The sequence below is a fragment of the Ipomoea nil genome, unplaced genomic scaffold, assembly GCF_001879475.1.
Source record: "Ipomoea nil cultivar Tokyo-kokei standard unplaced genomic scaffold, Asagao_1.1 scaffold2704, whole genome shotgun sequence".
In the NCBI taxonomy this organism is placed as follows: domain Eukaryota; kingdom Viridiplantae; phylum Streptophyta; class Magnoliopsida; order Solanales; family Convolvulaceae; genus Ipomoea; species Ipomoea nil.
In genome coordinates, this window is record NW_017619132.1 from 3,839,715 (window position 1) to 3,859,615 (window position 19,901).

Here is a 19,901-nt window from a genome sequence, read left to right on the forward strand (position 1 = left end):
AACACCAAGGATCAGTTTGCTAGGAACCGTCCTAGCCAAAGTCTGAACACACTTATTCACTGATCTAGAAACATATAAATATTTCAAATTAAATAAGCCTAATTGGATCACACAACCCTGCTCCCATACCCATATATATATCATCATCTTCTTCACCCATGTTAATCCAAGCTTCAATCCCATCCCCACATTGGGTGCTCATCAATATAATCAAATTCTTGCACGGAAAAGTTGTTGTGCATGCCCTAACCGGCCTTCCCCAACCGAAATCTACCTCGTAGATTGGAAACCTGCACCAGCTACTAAATTCCAAGATCTCATCAGCTTTCACTTCGCCGGTTAAACGTTCATGCCATTTACGGAGATATTCCGAATGCCCTTTTTCGTTTTGCAAAGCTTCTACGTATTCCGCGTTGGTTTCCCTTATGGAAGTTCTCAGTTGAAACACCAGATCGTCGTCTGGGCTTGTTTCCGTAGTATTTGCCAGACTCCATAGGTTCCCGAACGTCGCTTCCGGAAGCGCCGGTTTCATCCTCGCACGGAGGTTCACGCCTTGGGCGGCCCATAACGTTTTCTTCATGGAAGCGTCTTGGGATTTTTTTCTACTCGCCTCCCTGGAATTACAGACGTCAATTCATTTGTACAACCAAACTACTCACCACATAATTAAGGGCTTTATATATAATATATAGGCTCTGTTTGCAAACCTAGCTAAAAAGGTATAAGCTGAGAGTTGAAAATTGAAAAGCTGTTAAACTAGCTATTATGATTGAAAGTGTTTGGTAAAATTAGCTTTTTGATAAGCTGATAGATGTAAAAAGACTAAAAAAATATATTTTTATAAAATTTAAATTAGTTTGTTTACATGTTAAAATTTAACATTTTGTCTTTAAAAAGAAATTAATATTTTGAAATAAAACTATTAGCATAATCATGATCTAGCATCTCATAATAAAGTAGCAATATTGTTGCAAATATCATAACAACAACAACAACAACAACAACAATAATAATAATAATAATAATAATAATAATAATAATAATTTATAATATAATAATAATAATAATAATAATAATAATAATAATAATAATAATAATAATAATAATAATAATAATATTTGCGGTAAAAGTTGCAGATAAAGGAGAAGAGAAAAGTGTTTTAATTGAGAATGGTACATTATGTCATTTCTTTAAAATAATAAGGATAAAGATGAAAAAAAAAAAAAAAAAAGTTAGGAAGCTAGGAGCTTATTTTGAAACGCTACCTAAAAGTTTTAATTAGGAAGGGTACATTATGTTATTTTTTTAAAAATAATAAGGATAAAGATGGAAAAAAAAAAGTTAGGAAGCTAGGAGTTTATTTTGAAACGCTACCTAAAGGTTTTAATTAAAAAAGGTACATTATGTTATTTTTTTAAAATAATAAAGATAAAGATAAAAACAAAAAATTAGGAGGCTACGAGCTTATTTTGAAACGCTATCTAAAGTAGCGTTTCAAAATAAGCTTTTATTTTAAGCTAGAAACTTATTTAGATAACATTACCAAACAGAGCTTATAGCTTATTAGTAGCTTAAAATAAACTATAAACTATAAGCTCTGCCAAACAGAGACATAATGTATATTATTAGAAAAAATCTTACATATAATGCTTCCACAAGAAGGCGGAGAGGACCTCCACGCGTGTGGGGTTTTCCACTCCCGACTCTGCCGCCGCAGATTTCTTCAGAGCTGCTAGCTTTTCTTTATCGAACACCACGCGCCTGGTGACGACCTTTTCCCTTATCAAGCCTAAGGTAGGCAATCCGGACAGGTCCGTCGTGGTTGGCGGGAAGAGAGACGTCACCAACCCGAAATTCGGCGGCGAGATCTTGGCCGCGTCGCCTTCGCGGGCGGTGACGGCCCATGCATTGACGAAGTTGATGAAAGAGAGCCCATCGGCGATCTTGTGCGACATGCAAACCCCGATGGCTATTCCGCCGTCAAGAAAATGATTTACTTGAACACCAAGAATTAACTCACTATCATCATGTTACGTACTGAAATTTAGTACGCAACGGAAGAAACCTTTCGAGCAGGCTTCTGGCTCCAATCCGTATTCGAGTTACGGTAACTCCAAAAGAAAAACACAATAATTAAGTTACTAAATTACTAACTCCAAAAGTAAAATAATATAACGGAAGAGAATGAAGAACTCTTCAATATAAAAGACTGGAATAACAGAATATTTCTCTCTCACTAATTAAGTTGTACCATCCTAATTATCATACTAATTCTATAAATATAATTAATTCTTCCTAATTAAACTACATAATTACAATTAAGGACGTATCACTCTCCACCCCTTCAAAAGTCACCTTGTCCTCAAGGTGTAGGTAAGGAAATGAGCATATCCATGCCTTGATACTGGTTGATTGATTTGCCAAACATGGACATCATAAACAACATGTTCACTGGATTGCCCTGTAATAGTCCTTGTTTGTGTCATGATTTGGGCCAATTTAGGTATCATTTCTACTGCAGCGTGGATGAAATTTTCCTCCAAAGGCACTAATGATGTGAAAATTGATTCTTGAAACAATTGGGGAGACTTGATATGCACAATTGTAGTTGCTACTTTATCGTTGATTGGTGCTTCAATTTGGGGAGAATCCATTCGAACCGTGTTGTGTTCCCCCATAGTATTTGGTGCAAGATCTACCTCCTCCGTAAAATTTTGAATTTCTTCTTGATTAGTATAGTCCTCATCAACAATTGCATAAGAACTCATGTCAACCACATTATCACCAATCCCTTTTTCGATTATCACTTCCGCATCAACTTCCACATGAAGAGTGGGAGTTTGATGATCTACTTCCCCACAAGTAGCCATGATTAATTTTGCATCAGGAAATTCTATATTCATAGTGCAATACCCTTCATAAATATTTTGTCCATGGAATGCTTGTTTGGCTACAATTGAATCCACAATAGAATCAAACCATACCAAAGCTTGGAAGGTGTGATCATTATCTTTTAAAATATGAATATATTGCACAGTTCCATTCGTAGAAAAAATCTCATACAATACAAAATCATCGATCGGATACCATACTTGGTGTACAGAAATCAATAAGCAACGATGAATAATATTTTTCATAATAATAAAAATAATAAAATATCTTCTTCTTTGTTTTTTTTTTTTCCTTTCTGCCGCTTCTTTTTTTTTTTCTCAATTTTTTTCTCTTTTTTTTTTTTGACGAGTTTTCTTCTTCTTCTTCTTTTTTTCACTTTTTTTTTTATATAAAATTTCAAAGGAATGTGGCTAATAAATAAAATAACAATAATAACAAAAAATAAAGATAAAGAATACTCTCACCAATGGAATCAATGAAAACACCAATTGTTACGTGATGCATCCACAAATCCTCTCAATGAAAGCATCAATGTTACGTACAGAAATTTAGTACGTAACGGAAGAAACCTTTCGAGCAGGCTTCTGGCTCCAATCCGTATTCGAGTTACGGTAACTCCAAAAGAAAAACACAATAATTAAGTTACTAAATTACTAACTCCAAAAGTAAAATAATATAACGGAAGAGAATGAAGAACTCTTCAATATAAAAGACTGGAATAACAGAATATTTCTCTCTCACTAATTAAGTTGTACCATCCTAATTATCATACTAATTCTATAAATATAATTAATTCTTCCTAATTAAACTACATAATTACAATTAAGGACGTATCACATCATCACTATAAGGCTCTACGGGGAGAAACTTTTCTAATTCCTCCATTAGTGGATTCTCAACCACATCTTTGAGGAAGCCATGAACGCGGGCTTCAACCCACAGCGCGCCATCATCACTACAATCAATGAAATCGTTTCCTTTGATCCGTCCAGCTAAGGGATAAAACAGGGTTAAGACCTTTGATAAAGATTGCTTTAGCAGTTGTGATGAACGGCCATGATCATCTTCACCATCTGCTACCTGATGGAAGAAGAAGATGAGAGGGATGAAAAGGGGCGGTGAGATTTGATCATGTTGGAAAACTTCAAAGCTTAGAAGAGAAACTGGAAATGTGCCATTGAACTCACAAAAAAGCTTGAAGCTCAAAGCTGTTTACATATGAAGAAGAAGAAGGGAAAAGAAAGCTGTGGACCACCAAGCTACATGAACCGGCAGTTATAACTGCCATGAAGGTGAAAAGACTAACATGCCCTTAATGACTAAAAAACAAACAAAGCAAGCAGAGTAGAAGCAGATGAATTGGATGAGCTGAGACACTTGGAGATGAATGAATTATGCCTTATTTCATCACCCCCCCGTAAGCTGGAGCATGAAGATCTTGAAGGCCCAGCTTATCATGAAACTTATCAAACAAGGGCTTAGCCAATGCTTTTGTGAAGCCATCTGCAGTCTGGTTTTGTGAAGAGACAGCAAGAAGTTTGATGATTCCTTCATTAATCTTTTGCCTAACCACATGACAATCAATCTCAATATGTTTAGTACGTTCATGGAAGACAAAATTCTCACCAATAGCAATAGCAGAATTATTGTCACAATACAAAGTTACTGGGGTAGTGGTTTCTGCCTTCAGGTCTGCTAACAGGAACAATAACCATTGTATTTCACATGTTGTAGAAGCCAAAGCTCTGTATTCTGCCTCAGAAGATGATCTAGAGACTGTGGCTTGCTTCTTAGTTTTCCAAGAAATCAAAGAACTCCCAAGATATATACAATATCCAGTCACAGATCTTCTGCTATCCACACAGGTTGCCCAGTCTGAGTCTGAAAATCCTTGCAGCTTCATAGGTGTTTTAGATGAATAGAATAAGCCTTTTCCAGGTGCCCCTTTTAGATATCTCAATACCCTATGAGCTACTCTCATATGAACATCTCTAGGCTTCTCCACAAACTGACTCAATTGTTGAACTGCATATGAAATATCAGGTCTAGTATTTGTTAAATACAAGAGCTTCCCAACCAATCTTCTAAAAACTTCAGGTTGAGCAAGGGGAACTCCATCACAATTAGTCAGTTTTAGACCTGTGACAGCAGGAGTTTTAGCTGGTTTGGCTTCCAGAAAGCCATATTCTTTCAAGATCTCCATAGCATACTTCCTCTGGCAAATGTTGATTCCAGCATCAGTTCTGAAAGCCTCAATGCCTAGGAAGTAGTTCAAATGCCCCAAGTCTTTGATCTTGAATTCTTTATCCAAGGACTGCTTTAATTCATCAATTTGAGTGGAATCTGTTCCTGCTAGCAGGATATCATCAACATACACCAATAGGGCAGTGAAAGAGGTTCCTGTTTGTCTAGTAAACAAAGAAGGATCAGCAGCTGATTGTTGAAAGCCATGTACCTGTAAGGCTTTAGTTAACTTGGCATTCCACTGTCTACTTGCCTGTTTAAGACCATATAAAGATCTCATTAACTTGCAAACCTGATTTGGCTTACCATTCTTAAAGCCAGGAGGCAACAACATATACACTTCCTCTTCTAAATCTCCATGTAGAAAGGCATTATTAATATCAAGTTGCTGAATGTTCCAAGCTTTAATGGCAGCCACAGCTAGAAAGGCTTTGATTGTTGTCATTCTAGCCACAGGAGAAAAGGTCTCAATGTAGTCAACACCTAGTTGTTGAGTATAGCCCTTAGCAACTAGCCTTGCCTTGTACCTTTCTATGGAACCATCTGCCCTATGCTTTACTTTATATACCCACCTACAACCAATAGGAGATTTACCAGCTGGTAAATCTGTTAATATCCAAGTTTTATTCTGATTCAGAGCTTGTATCTCAGCTTCCATGGCTTGTCTCCATTCCAAGTGCATTACTGCTTCCTGATAGGACTGTGGCTCTTCAGAGGAGGAAATAGCAGCTGCACATATTCTATGAGCCAAGGGTAAATTTTGATAAGAAATAAACTTCCCTATAGAATGAGGGGATGTTTTGAGAGATTTGGTATTAAAGTTCTCAGATGTGGCAATCTGGCACACATAGTCCTGTAGTTTTGAGGGAAGATTTCTTGATCTCACAGACCTCCTAAGTTGCTGCTGAGTAACTTGATCATCAGTGTCTCTGAGATCATCCTCAGAATGTGGCTGTGTGACATGGGCATGACCATGATCAATGGAGTAATCCCTAGACTGGGAGAGTTCAACATGGATGTCTGGAGTGGATTGTTGCTCAGGCTGTATTTCTATAGGGTGATCATTCAACAAGGTATCTTTGATCACCTTTCTGTTATTATGTCTCCCAACTTGATCTGACACATTATAATCTGCTTCAATATATGTTGGAATCAAAGGAAGTGAAGGATCAGGGATATCTGAAGTGGCATTATCAATACCAGTCCCTGAGTGTTGTCCCTTGTAGGGAAAAATATGCTCATGGAAAACCACATTCCTGGAGACAAAAACAGTTCTATCAGTTATATCAAAAACCATATATCCCTTTATATTAGCAGGAAACCCCAAGAAAATGCATTTCTTGGCTCTTGTCTGCATTTTGTTCCTTCCTTGTGAAATAGTGGCTGCAAAGCATAGGCACCCAAAGGATCTCAAAAGACTGTAATCAACATTTCTTTTGTGCAACATCTGGAAGGGAGACTGTCCATCCAAGACTTCAGTGGGCAACCTGTTTATGAGAAAAGAGGCATGCAAAACACAGTGTGCCCAAAAACTGTCATTAAGACCAGACTGAAACTTTAAGGCCCTAGCTACATTCAAAACATGTTGGTGCTTCCTTTCCACTACCCCATTCTGCTGAGGAGTGTGTACACATGACCTTTGATGGACCACCCCTTTCTCATTAAAGAAAGCTTGCATCAGAAACTCATTCCCATTGTCAGTTCTAACAGTTTTAATCTTGTCACCAAAATGAGTTAGAACATAGTTATAGAAGTTGTGGAATATGGTTCTGGTTTCTGATTTCTGTCTCATTAAATGCAACCAAGTATATCTACTATAATCATCAACAATGGTTAAAAAATAGTGTTCTCCATTAAGAGAGGCCACAGAGAAGGGGCCCCAAATATCCATATGAATTAGATCAAAACACTTCTTTGATTTGCTACTACTAAGAGGAAAGGAAGCCTTCTTATGTTTGGCAAAATAACATGTATCACAAGGAGTTTCAGGAATAGTACAAGGTGAAACTCTCACTCCTTTCAACATTTGCATCTTATTCATTGGGTAGTGACCCAACCTATTATGCCATATCTCAGCAGAAGAACTACTACAAGTCATCTCAATGGAGCTGCTATCAGAATGAATTGGATGAGCTCTCTTTCTGATTGGGGGATTGGAGACCAGGTACAATCCTCCCTTCTCTTTAGCAAAACCATCCACCATCCCAAGATGGCCCTGAATATTACAATAATCAGCCCCAATGACAATCTCATAGCCTGACTCTCTTGCTAGTTTGCTAGCAGAGACAATATTGAAAGAAAAAGATGGAATAAACAACACATTTTTCAACATTATATCCATGTGAAGTCTAATATCTCCCATGTGTGTAACATTAACTGTTTCCCCATTAGGTAGCTTCACCAATACCCCATGAACATCATAATAAGACTCAAAGTAATCCAGGGAACAGGTAATGTGGTCAGTTGCACCAGAATCTAGGATCCAAATATCAACAGAATTCAAGACAGTATTAACATGGGGATTAAGAATGAACTTGCCTTCAGTATGTCTCTCTGCATTTTTTCTGGAATCTGGATTAGTTCCAATGTTGGACAAAGTCACAGCAGCATTATTGGATGAATAGCTTCCTTGGCCTTGGTTCTGCAATAAGGTCACAAGCCTCTGAAATTGATCAGCAGTGAGGCCTACATCTCCAACTTGGTTTACAAAAGCAGGCTGAGAGTCCTGAGATTGTTTGTCTCTGGACTTATAACCTGGAATCCATCCTGGGGGAAAACCATGTTTCTTGTAACATTTCTCAATGGTGTGCCCTAGCTTTCCACAGAACGTACACTTAGGAACATTCTTCCCAGAATTACTGTTGAATTTCTTTTGCTTAAAGGAAGTTGCAGCAGCCACAACTGATTGATCATCTGCATTCTGTGTTGTTGTGGTCTGAATAGAATTAGATTGAACCAAATCAACATTCTTCATGCCAGAGTTTCTAAGCTTCCTCTCCATCTTAAGTGCCATATTGAGGACCTTTTCCATACTAGGAATAGGATCCATAACCAAAATTCCAGACTTAATATTTTCATATTCTTCATTCAGTCCTTCCAAGAATCGAATGATCTGATCCTCCTGTTTCTCCTTCTGAATTTTGCTGGTAAGTGCACAGGAACACCTCGGTACACACTCACATTTAGGGATAGGCCTCATGGCATTCATTTGGACCCATAGAGCATTAGACTTAGTAAAATACTCGTTAATTGAAAGGCTACCTTGAGTAGATCTGTAAATCTCGTTCTGCAGTTCTGCAATTCTGTGAGCATCAACTTGAGAGTATCTGCTCTTAAGAACGCTCCAGATTTCAGCTGCAACTTCAAAGTACAACACTCCCTCTGCAATCGTAGGACTGAGCGATTTGAACAGCCAGGAGCACACGATATTATTACACCTTCTCCAGGTCGGATACCTCGGATCAGACTCTCCAGGACTTGTTATGCTTCCATCAACAAATCCGTATTTGTTTTTAACCTCAAGTGCAATTCTCATTGACCTGCTCCATGTTGCATAATTGATTTCTGACAATGGAGGAGATACAAGCACGAGGTTAGGATTCTCCGTTACGTGTAGGTACATAGGATCGTGGAGCTCTTCCACATGCTGAACAGGACTAGGGTTGATCGGAACATGCTCGGACGAAGCAGCTTGATCGCCGTCATTCTCATCACCGGTTTCAGTCTCCGCCGTGACTGCTGCGGCGTAACTCCGGTGGCGCTCTGATACCATGTTGGAAAACTTCAAAGCTTAGAAGAGAAACTGGAAATGTGCCATTGAACTCACAAAAAAGCTTGAAGCTCAAAGCTGTTTACATATGAAGAAGAAGAAGGGAAAAGAAAGCTGTGGACCACCAAGCTACATGAACCGGCAGTTATAACTGCCATGAAGGTGAAAAGACTAACATGCCCTTAATGACTAAAAAACAAACAAAGCAAGCAGAGTAGAAGCAGATGAATTGGATGAGCTGAGACACTTGGAGATGAATGAATTATGCCTTATTTCATCATGATCAATAAAGGATAGTTTGAGGGTTTTGAGGTGAGGTGGAGTTGGTGATGATGGCTTGATCATTATCTCTTTGGAAAGTAATTCCACTTTCAACACCATCCTCAAAACTATATATGTTAGTGCTAACTCTCTTTGTATGGTTGATTGGTAGCTACTTTAATTTGGTGCACAAACTTAATGTGTTGTGTTTATATAGAGTGGGTAGGGAGAGGTAATAATGTTATGATGATGCTGATGTTACAATCAGAAAAACCACTCTGTGTAATATAATATTTGAGAGACTCTCATATAGCACCGTCTCACGGATCCTTATTCGTGAAATGGATCAATAAAAATGAAAATGTAATACTTAGGAGAACAAAATACTTAGGAAGGAAAACAATGCATCACCTCAAGAAAGAAAATACCGTACCTAAAGTTTTAGACCGATGTACCTTAAGAAGGAAAACAACGCACCTTAAGAATGAAAACGACGCACTTAAAACTTTAGACGGATACACATTAAGTTTCAACAACTGAGGCCACCATATTTCTTTCATATAGGACATAGGCTCTTAATATTTCACTAGATTTAAATTTAGATTAAATATAAACAATGATTAATTATTAATTATGTGAACGTGGATGCTACGCTGGACTAAAGTCCCAATATTATGATTTGGTTTCCAAATAAATTATTTTTCTTTATGGACTAGCTACACTACATATTGGCAGGCCTGTGGGGATGTGCTATATATTGTAACTTTATTAAAATTATAATTAAAACCGCTTGACGTGCTGCATCGAGAATTAAATATATAAATAAAAAATTGAAATCTCACAATCGTACACAAAAAGTCAAAAGAGCACATGCAGGCACGCTAGTGGAGACAGGTGATGAACAACAACTGATACAATAAGATTTAATTAATTAATTAATTAATTATATAAAATGTTGTATTTGAGCATTATTTGACACTTCTATTATGGATAAATATCTTTTAATAAAGTGTGAGAAAAATTTAGCAGTTTTGGAGTGTCGTATACGCGTATTAATGATTTGGGACATAGTGAAAAGAAGTGTTCTTTATTGTTCGGGGCGGATTCAAAAAATTGTTTAAGTAAGGGCGAAGATTAAATGAAATTAGAAATGTCAATAATAAAATATCAAACAGTCAAAGTAAGGGTGAAGATTAAATGAAATTAGAAATGTCAATGACAAAATATCAAACAGTCATAATAATGTTAAACTACAGAACACATTATAAATTACAATAAAATATTTTTGATAGATTAAATGATAGTTAGGGTCGGAGCAAGGGTCGGAGCAAAAAATATGCATGAGTGGAGTGAAAATGTGAAAAAGATAAAATAAGGGAAGATAAGGAGAAGTGTTGCTTACGAGGTTTGAACCTATGACATAGACTTCTTAACATCTAATTTGGAGTTCAACCAACTAAACTACTTAAAATATTGTCATTGTCAATTTTATCATAAGTATAGTATTTATATAACATTTAATGCTATATATATATACATAAATGCATACATATATATAGAGGGGTGGGGGAGGGGGGTCAGCTGCCCCATAACTACATTTTAAATTCAGTACTTAATACAAAATAATGTATGATAATTTAAAATAAAATTTAAAAGTGTTTCTAATTTGTTAGATTTATTTAGATGGACGACTGTGATGGGTTCGTATTTCTCTCTTGGCCGCAAATACTCATTCGATCCGTTTCTTTTATATATATATTGATGGATTTAATTAACTCAGGTGGCCCGAATTAACAAATCTTATAATTAAAGGATAGAATAAATGGATAAAAGACAAGAATGTTGCTTTAAGAATTGTGCAATTGCTATTACAAGAGAAATAAGTAATTGAAGATTGAAAATGATGTTGTAACAATCGTACAATGCCAATTTATAAAAAATAATCCTAACTAACTTGCTAATGCCATTTATTTTTTTTGTCTTAGATTTATATGTGTCATTCAACTTTTAGTCTTTATTTATTTTCAGAATATCTGCGTTGGTCTTAACATTATTGTGATATGACCATTTTTGATCATTCGTTAACAAATATATTTAAATGACTTTAAAAATGATGTTATGAATAGAGTCTAACGCATAGCTCACTATTCAACAAATTTAAAATAATTTCATAAATTTTACATACCTTATTAGCCGATGTTGTAAAACTCCAAACGAAATTTATATAAAACACTTTCAAAAAAAGTATTAGTGAATGGGACAACACAATATTTGGACATGCATAATGGAGTATGTCCCTATGGTTTGAATTTATAACATCACCCAATATTATATATACCTTTCATCCTGAAATTCATTATATTAATTTAAAGTTATTAAAAGTGCACCTTCTGTAGCTTAATCTTTCGTGATAATTTTACTGTAATTATACGTCGAAGAATGAAAGACAAAAAAAAAAAAATAGAATGGGAAAGAACATTGGAAAATACAAGAACTACATTCTCATTAATAAATAGAAATGGAAAACCCACATACAACTAACACTAAAATATGAAAAACTGGGACAACGACCATACATCTTATAATTATGCGTATTTCATATTTAATTTTATTCAAACAAAATAAGTCTAATTGGATCGCACAATATAATATTATTGGTAGCACGTAGTATAGTTTTGGCCTGGGTGTCAAGCTCCCTGCTCCCAAACTCAAAACTTAGGTCACGTGCTTGACATTTTCCTTGTGGTTTAAGCTCACATGCTGCAATAAAATGATTTGTGAAACACAAGCTATGATGTCTTCAAATGCACAATAACACACACATAAATTTATAAATGGCTACGCAAAAAGATTGTACACATGTGCAACAAAAAAATGTCCACATATGCAACAAAACAATGCACAAATGGGCAACAAACGAATGCACACGAGCGTTTTGTGGAGCACAAATTGTGTTGTCTACAAATGCACAATAACACACACAGAGCTCTGTAAATGGCTACACAGAAAGAAAACAGTGATCAAATTCGTGAGTTTTGTGCTTAATGTGCGTCGTGTTTCTTCTTCGGGCACCTTCTCTGTGAGACAACTTTTGGACTGATGGGTGGTTTAGACCCTCAAGAAGAACAAAACTTTTGAACTGATCATGATGGGTGGTTCAGATCAGACCCGCTAGAACAAAACTTTTGAATAATACTTTCTTCCAGACAAGCGTTTTTTTTTTTTTAATGCGCGTTCTAGTAAGTGGGGGGTGTTATGGTAATTATAGTGGCCATTTATAGTGGTCGCTTGACAGAATACACCAACTGTGTTAACAAAAGGCACCAATAATGTTAGGAAAAAGCACAACAACGAAATGCAAAAATACACCAAAAAACACACAACACACTCAAAAAATACACCATATAACTCACCACCCCCAATGGTGTATTTCTCAACACTGTGTGGTGCTTTTATTCATACCTAATGGTGCGTTTTGGTGATGCGTACATAATTTATGCATCTTTTTTGGTGTGCATTTTCTAACATGGATGGTGTATATTTGTATAACTATTAGTGCGGTCGCACTGACCGCACGGGAAGGCGCGGCCGCACCTAAACTTGGCACCAACACGAATCCATAAATACACTAGAGTAAGGTTAATAATGCACCAATAACGAACATAAAACACACAACACTATGATTTGTCTTATTCTGGTGCCCAATGACGACTTTAATTAGCCTTGCAGTTCGCGCGTGCGCGAAAATATTGGAGAAGCCTTTATGAATGTGATTCATTGAATTTATCTAATCTAATGACTTGCAATTGACTACACCGTCGCACCTAACAAAGTTGCAGCAAGTGCCTTCTGTAGCTTAATATTTGGTGATAATTTTACTGGAATTATACGTCGAAGAATGAAAGACAAAAAAAATAGAACGGGAAAGAACACTGAAAATGCAAGAACTACATTCTCATTAATAAATAGAAAAGGAAAACCCACATAAAATACTAAAATATGAAAAACTGGGATAACTACCATACATACATTTTATAATTATGCGTATTTCATATTTAATTTTATTCAAACAAAATAAGTCTAATTGGATCACACAATCTATTCTATCTATCTATATATAAAAGTAAAATCCTCCTTCCCAAATTTTCCCCCCAAAACTTAGGGGCATTTATGTAATATATTAATTTAATTAATTATAGAAATTATATATTATATATTATTCATATCCGTGTATGTATTTATTACTAATATGTAAAGAAAATTCTGTGTGAATAATAAGTAGTAGTGTATGACTAATTATCTTAATTAAATATAAATTAGGTTACTATAAATCTGTGCATAACATATATTAGATTAGATTGCATATTTACCATATATGCATATTAAGATGGTATATTAAGCAGAATAATACGTTTAGTATTTTACTAGAAATTATTTTAGTCAAATAATTAATTTTATTAATTAACCATATATATTTTTGTAAAATTAGCAATCAATTATTATTACATATTATATATTCCGCAATTCTCTTCTGAACTTTTTGGAGAGAACAACCACCATCTATGTCTACAATGGCACCGCTTATATTTGGTCTGAGACCCTCCGCCATTCCCTCCGCCTGGCGTCTCTATCGTGTCCCTTGGAGTTGAGAGAGGGCAGGATGAACTTCTGCCATGTATGTTTTTTTTCTTAGATTTCTTCTACTATCATTTCGTGTATATCTTGTGCGACGTCGTTCCTTCTGCGCTATTGTTTTTCTGCCTTTAATTCATCTTGCTTTTAGCGTTGCAGCAGATGACGAGTTGCATGGAGAGAGACAAAGGTTGATACGCGATTTGCATTGGTGAGGTTTTTATTATCTTAGTATTTTATTTTTCGTTTTGAGTTTTGTGTTTTTTTTTTTGTGCATTTTTAAACAAGAAAAGTTGTTCATAAGATAAAACAATTTTTTTTTTTTGTTTATTTGTGGAAAAGATACGGATCTAGAGAGATCGACCGGGAAACAGTAGAGTTCCTTACTCACCAAGTTGATAAAATTTGGAGAGGGACGAATTCTCTCTATATGTAAACATATAGAGAGAGAAGCATGATAGGATCGGAATACAGTAAAAAAAAGAAGAGGTTAATGGCAAGATTCAAAAGAAGGTGGTGGAAAGTTGTTCTTCTTCATCTGATGAAAATACTTCTTCTAATTCTGATGAAGAATTAAAGGTCGGTTGATTAAAATATCTCTGTATGTGCATGCTTGAAAGTACCATTTACTGTTGTATTCTTTTATTGACATAAATTTAATTTCCTGTAATTAGATTTTTATAAAAATCATTATTTTTTTTTTAATTTGTTTTTAGAGTATGGATTATTTGTTCCATTCAATGTTTAAAAAAAATAAAAATTGTGGGTTGTGCTTTAAGTAGTGACAGGTATCTAATGGTGAAATTATTGTTGTCAGAAATCCGCTCTTAAAACTATAGTTGCACCTAAGAAATCAGTTTGACAAATCTAAAATCTTGTGCGTTATGCAGGAAGGATTTTATTTTTATTAATAGCATATATTATGATATGATTAATATTATTAAAGTAAGAAATTTATATATGATAAATTACTAAATATACTTATGGTAATGTTTATTTAAAATTTAATAAAATTAAAATATAATCCTCAAATTAAAATATAAAGTTATTTTGTCACTAACATTTTTTTTCAACTTTATTTAGTTATTTGACTATTCTTGAAATTTTAGGACTTTCTGGATTGCGAGGTGATTGAAAGTACTATTGGAACTTTGGAGCGTAACAAGCAATGTGATGCTAAGGATGGTAGATCTGTTAACTAATTGACTAATTGATATGTATTTAAAAAGAATAACTGATTAAGAATAAAAATTGCACGGAAATTAAGCCAATTGAAAAAGGAAATGAATGTTAATAATTGATTGAAAATAAAAAATGATTCCAAATTAACTGAAATGAAAAAGGAAATGGCCAAACCGTCCAAACAATAATATATGTAAATTGGAAAAGGAATCTGTTTTTAATATTTGACTGGAAATATTTAAAAAACAATTTGTTATTAATAATTAACTAATTGACATGAATTAAAAAAATAATTGATTGAGAACATAAATGACACACAAATTATACCAATTTAGAAAACAAATGAATATTAATAATTCACTGAAAATTTAAAATGATCAACATATTAACTATTTTGAAAAGGAAACGAATTAACTACTGGAAATATTAAAAAGATAATCTATTATTAATAATTAACTAATTGATATGTAGTAACAAAAAAATAATTGATTGAGATCAACATTTGATACGAAAATTAGGCCAATTAAAAAAATAATAAATAATAATTTTTTTGGAATGGGAAATAAATAATAATAATAATAATAATAATAATAATAATAATAATAATAATAATAATAATAATAATAATAATAATAATAGATTAAAAAATAAAAATTAAAAATGATCACCGATTAACTATTTTGAATAGGAAACCAATTAACTATAGTATAGGTATTATATGGGATACATATGAATCCGAGCTCATTAATTTCTCAGAGGCAAATTATATCGTGCACCACGGTGCATAATCGATTATGCATCGCGCATCAAAACGACGTCGTTTTATTTAATGAAAAGAAACAAAATCTTTGCAAAAAATAACTTTGTTCTTCAGTTTTTCATTTTGTATACACTGCAGTTTCAGTTCAACACAACTACAGTTTCATTTCGATATAACTACAGTTTCATTCAATATTTAAACACTCAAATATGTGAAAATGTTATTTTATTTTATTTTATATACACTATAGTTTCATTAAAACACAACTACATGATCATTTCAATATAATTACAGCTTCATTGTACAATATACACTCAAATATGTGAAATGTTATTCAGTTTCATTTTATATATACTGTAGTTTCATTTCACCACAGTTACAGTATCATTTTGATATAACTGCAGTTTCATTTGATAATATAAAAATAATACGTAAGACAGTCTCGGTTTAGACACATTGTAGTGTCACTCCGTTATAACTGCAGAAATGGCGCCGTTTTGACGCGCGGTGCATAATCGATTATGCACCGCGGTGCACGATATAACGACTGTTTCTCATAGAAAAGTAGTCCTGCAATGGGCAAACTATTTTGAGAAAACTTTGCACATAGAATATTGTTACTACATTATTGCATGACTATGTTAATTATATGTCAATTAAAAATATAATGAATATTAATAAATGACTGAAAATTAAAAATGATCCCTTAACTATTTCAAAAAAGAAACGGATTAACTATAGTACAGGTAAATTGGAAAAGGAATCTATTATTAATAATTGACTAGAAATACTTTTTTTAAAAAAAGAATATGTTATTAATAATTAACTAATTTATATGTATTAACGAATAATTAGCTGAGATTAAAAATGGCTGAGAAATTATGCCAATTGAAACTGAATGAATATTATTATTTGACTCAAAATTTTAAATATTTCCCGATTAACTATTTTGAAAAGAAAATATATTAACTATAGTATATGTATTATATGGGATACATATGGATCCGAGCTCATTGATTTCCCAAAGAAAATAGTCATGGACTGGCACAGAGAATATTGTTACTACGTTATTCAATGACTGTGTTAATTATATGACAATTGAAAAAGGAAATGAATATTAATAATTGACTAAAAATTAAAAATGATCCCCAATTAACTATTTCGAAAATGAAACGGATTAACAATAGTATAAGTAAATTGGAAAAGGTATCTATTATTAATAATTGACTGGAAATATAATCAGCAATTATATTAATAATTATAGTATAAACTAATTCATATGTATTAAAACAAATATTTGACTGAAAATAAAATATAAAATGATCACGAACTTACTGATTTTCTACGATTATATACTTTTAATTTTTTTTTCTTCTGTTAGTTCTCAACTTTCTCTTTATTGTTTACTAATGGAATCAAATTTTGTCACTACCTCTGATCTATCTCCCAGGACAATGAAAAGTTCTATAAGGTTGTTCTATAAGACTCTGGTTGATGTGTTGTTATTTGTCCAAAGAATATCAACACATAGTCGTCAACCACCCAGCACTGATTTCATGACTCCAAGGTATTGCATTTTTACATTTTCAAACAACAACGTATTTTAATGATATTAAATTAATATCAATTAATATTAATATTTATGTTGTACTCCGTATGTTGTATGTTAGAAAGTCATACTTCAATATATTCTAATTGACTGAAAATAAAAAATAAAGAATAATTGGCTTAAAATGAATTTGGTATTACTAATTGATTGAAAATATAATACGATCACTAATTAAGTGATATTCTACCATTATATATTTTCACCCGAGTCACCCGTCCGGATGGACTGAAGGTGTTAGCTCTAGACGAGGATGGACAAGATTGTGTTGCCACTACAAATGTCGTCTACAAAGAGGTTTCAATAATGTGTAAATATAACGGGTGATATTATGTTTTTTTTTAATAGAAAAATTGCTATATATCTAGACAAAAAATATATTTTCCATACAAATGAATTAGGATATCAATTCATTCTTATAACTGAGTTGCTACAGAACGGGCACATTTGCCTAATTTATAAAAATACTGAACAATGATAAATAAAATTTCCAAAGTTACAACACTGCATGCGTACATCTACACATTAGCTATTAATTTGAGCAATTATTTGGTCCCACGAATATTAACAAAATGACAATTTTGGTCCACATGTTAATTCATACAAATTTTCATTCACAACTATTATTTTAGTGTCCACATTCATTACGTCGGTCACCCATTCGTTTCATTCACAACTATTATCTTAATTTGAGGAGAATTATGAATCGTGATCGATCTTAGGGCTTAAATCGCTTTATTCATGTTCAAATTGAGATCTTAATTTGAAAATACCCTTAATAATTTCATATTTTCGCATGCCTACTTTTAAACGAATGGGTGACCGACGTAATGAATGTGGACACTAAAATAATAGTTGTGAATGAAAATTTGTATGAATTAACATGTGGACCAAAATTGTCATTTTGTTAATATTCGTGGGACCAAAATTGGTATTTGCTCTTTTAAAAAAGATAAACTCCGGCCAATACCTGAACTGCTTCCACATGAATGCGGAGAGGGCCTCCACGCGAGTGGGGTTTCCCACTCTCGACGACTCGGCCGCCGCAGATTTCTTCAGAGCTGCCAGCTTTTCTTTGTCGAACACCACGCGCCGGGTGACGATCTTTTCCCTCGCAACGCCAAGGGTCGGCGAGAATCCAAACTGGGACAGGTCCATCGTCGTCGGCGGGAAGAGAGACGAAACCAACCCGAAATTGGGCGGCGGGATTTTCCCGGCGGTGGCGTCTCCTTCTCGGGCGGTGACAGCCCATGCATTGACAAAGTTGATCAGAAAGAGTCCATCGCCGATCTTGTGCGACACGCAAACCGCGACGGCTATTCCGCCGTCAAGAAAATAATTTACTCGAACACCAAGCAATAACTCACTATCATTATTACCATTATTTTGAGTCTCTATGGGAAGAAACTTTTCCAATTCCTCCATTAATGGATTTCCAACCACATCTTTGAGGAAGCCATGAACGCGAGCTTCAACCCACAGCGCGCCATCATCACTACAATCAATGAAATCGTTTCCTTTGATCCGTCCAGCTAAGGGATAAAACAGGGTCAAGACCTTCGATAAAGATTGCTTCAGCAGTTGTGATGAATCTGCAGTAGCATGATTGAAGAAAAAGATGTAATTCTGGAAAATGGGTGGCGAGGTTTGATCAATAAAGGATAGTTTGAGGGTTTTGAGGTGAGGTGGAGTTGGTGATGATGGCTTGATCATCATCTCTTCGGAAAGTAATTCCACTTTCAACACCATCATCAAAAGTCTAAACTTTCTTTAATTTGTATGGTTGATTGGTAGCAACTTTAATTTGGTGCACACAAATATATGACGCTTTGTTGTGTTGTGTTGTGTTGTGTTTATATAGAGCGAGTAGGGAGATGTAATAATGATATGATAATGCTGATGTTACAACTACAAAAACTATATATAATATATAATATTTGAGTAACTCTCATCTTAGACTGTCTTAAGGATTATTCGTAAAATAGGTCGGTCAAAATAAAGAATATAATACTGTCGAAGTCACTGCAATTAGTGAATATTTTCTTAGAGTTCGAAAGGAGATTAATAAATTTTTTTTTTAAAGAAAAAAGAGCTTAAATGATAGGAATAAACTTAAAATTATGATTCTTTTACCCTTTCTTCAAACAAGACATAGACTCTTACAGGGCGTTTGGTTGGAGGGGGGAATTATGTAGGAAATGAATTGTAATTCCATGGGAGTTGAATTACTGAGAATAAAGTGAGAATTTAAATTCTAGTGTTTGGTTGACAGGAATAGAATTACTGGGAATTTCAATTTCCATGTTTGGTATACATGGGAATTGAAAGGGAATAAGTAGTATAATGTCAAAAATGTCCATTATTGTTGTTAGACATTAATTTTAGGTTAAAAAATGAAGAGGTAATTTTGACTCATCACTATTATTTTTTCCCAGGAATTAAAATCACAGGGGGGGACATGAGATTTTAAATCCATGATCGCGAAAATGGGGGAATTGCAATTCCCTCCAACCAAACTACGGAATTTAATGGCATTTGGAATTAGGTGAGAATTA

At 34.1% G+C, this 19,901-nt stretch overlaps 1 protein-coding gene across 1 annotated transcript; it reads right to left on the minus strand.

The window, feature by feature from the left end:
• Positions 1-88: 88 nt before the first annotated feature.
• LOC109155698 (vinorine synthase-like) lies at positions 89-19,138 on the minus strand. The gene is made up of 2 exons (XM_019303317.1): positions 18,317-19,138; positions 89-614 (listed from the first exon to the last, which is right to left on the minus strand). Exons 1-2 carry the CDS (start codon positions 19,096-19,098, stop codon positions 89-91), a joined length of 1,308 nt encoding a protein of 435 aa, XP_019158862.1. The 5' UTR covers positions 19,099-19,138.
• Between the last annotated feature and the right edge of the window lie 763 nt (positions 19,139-19,901).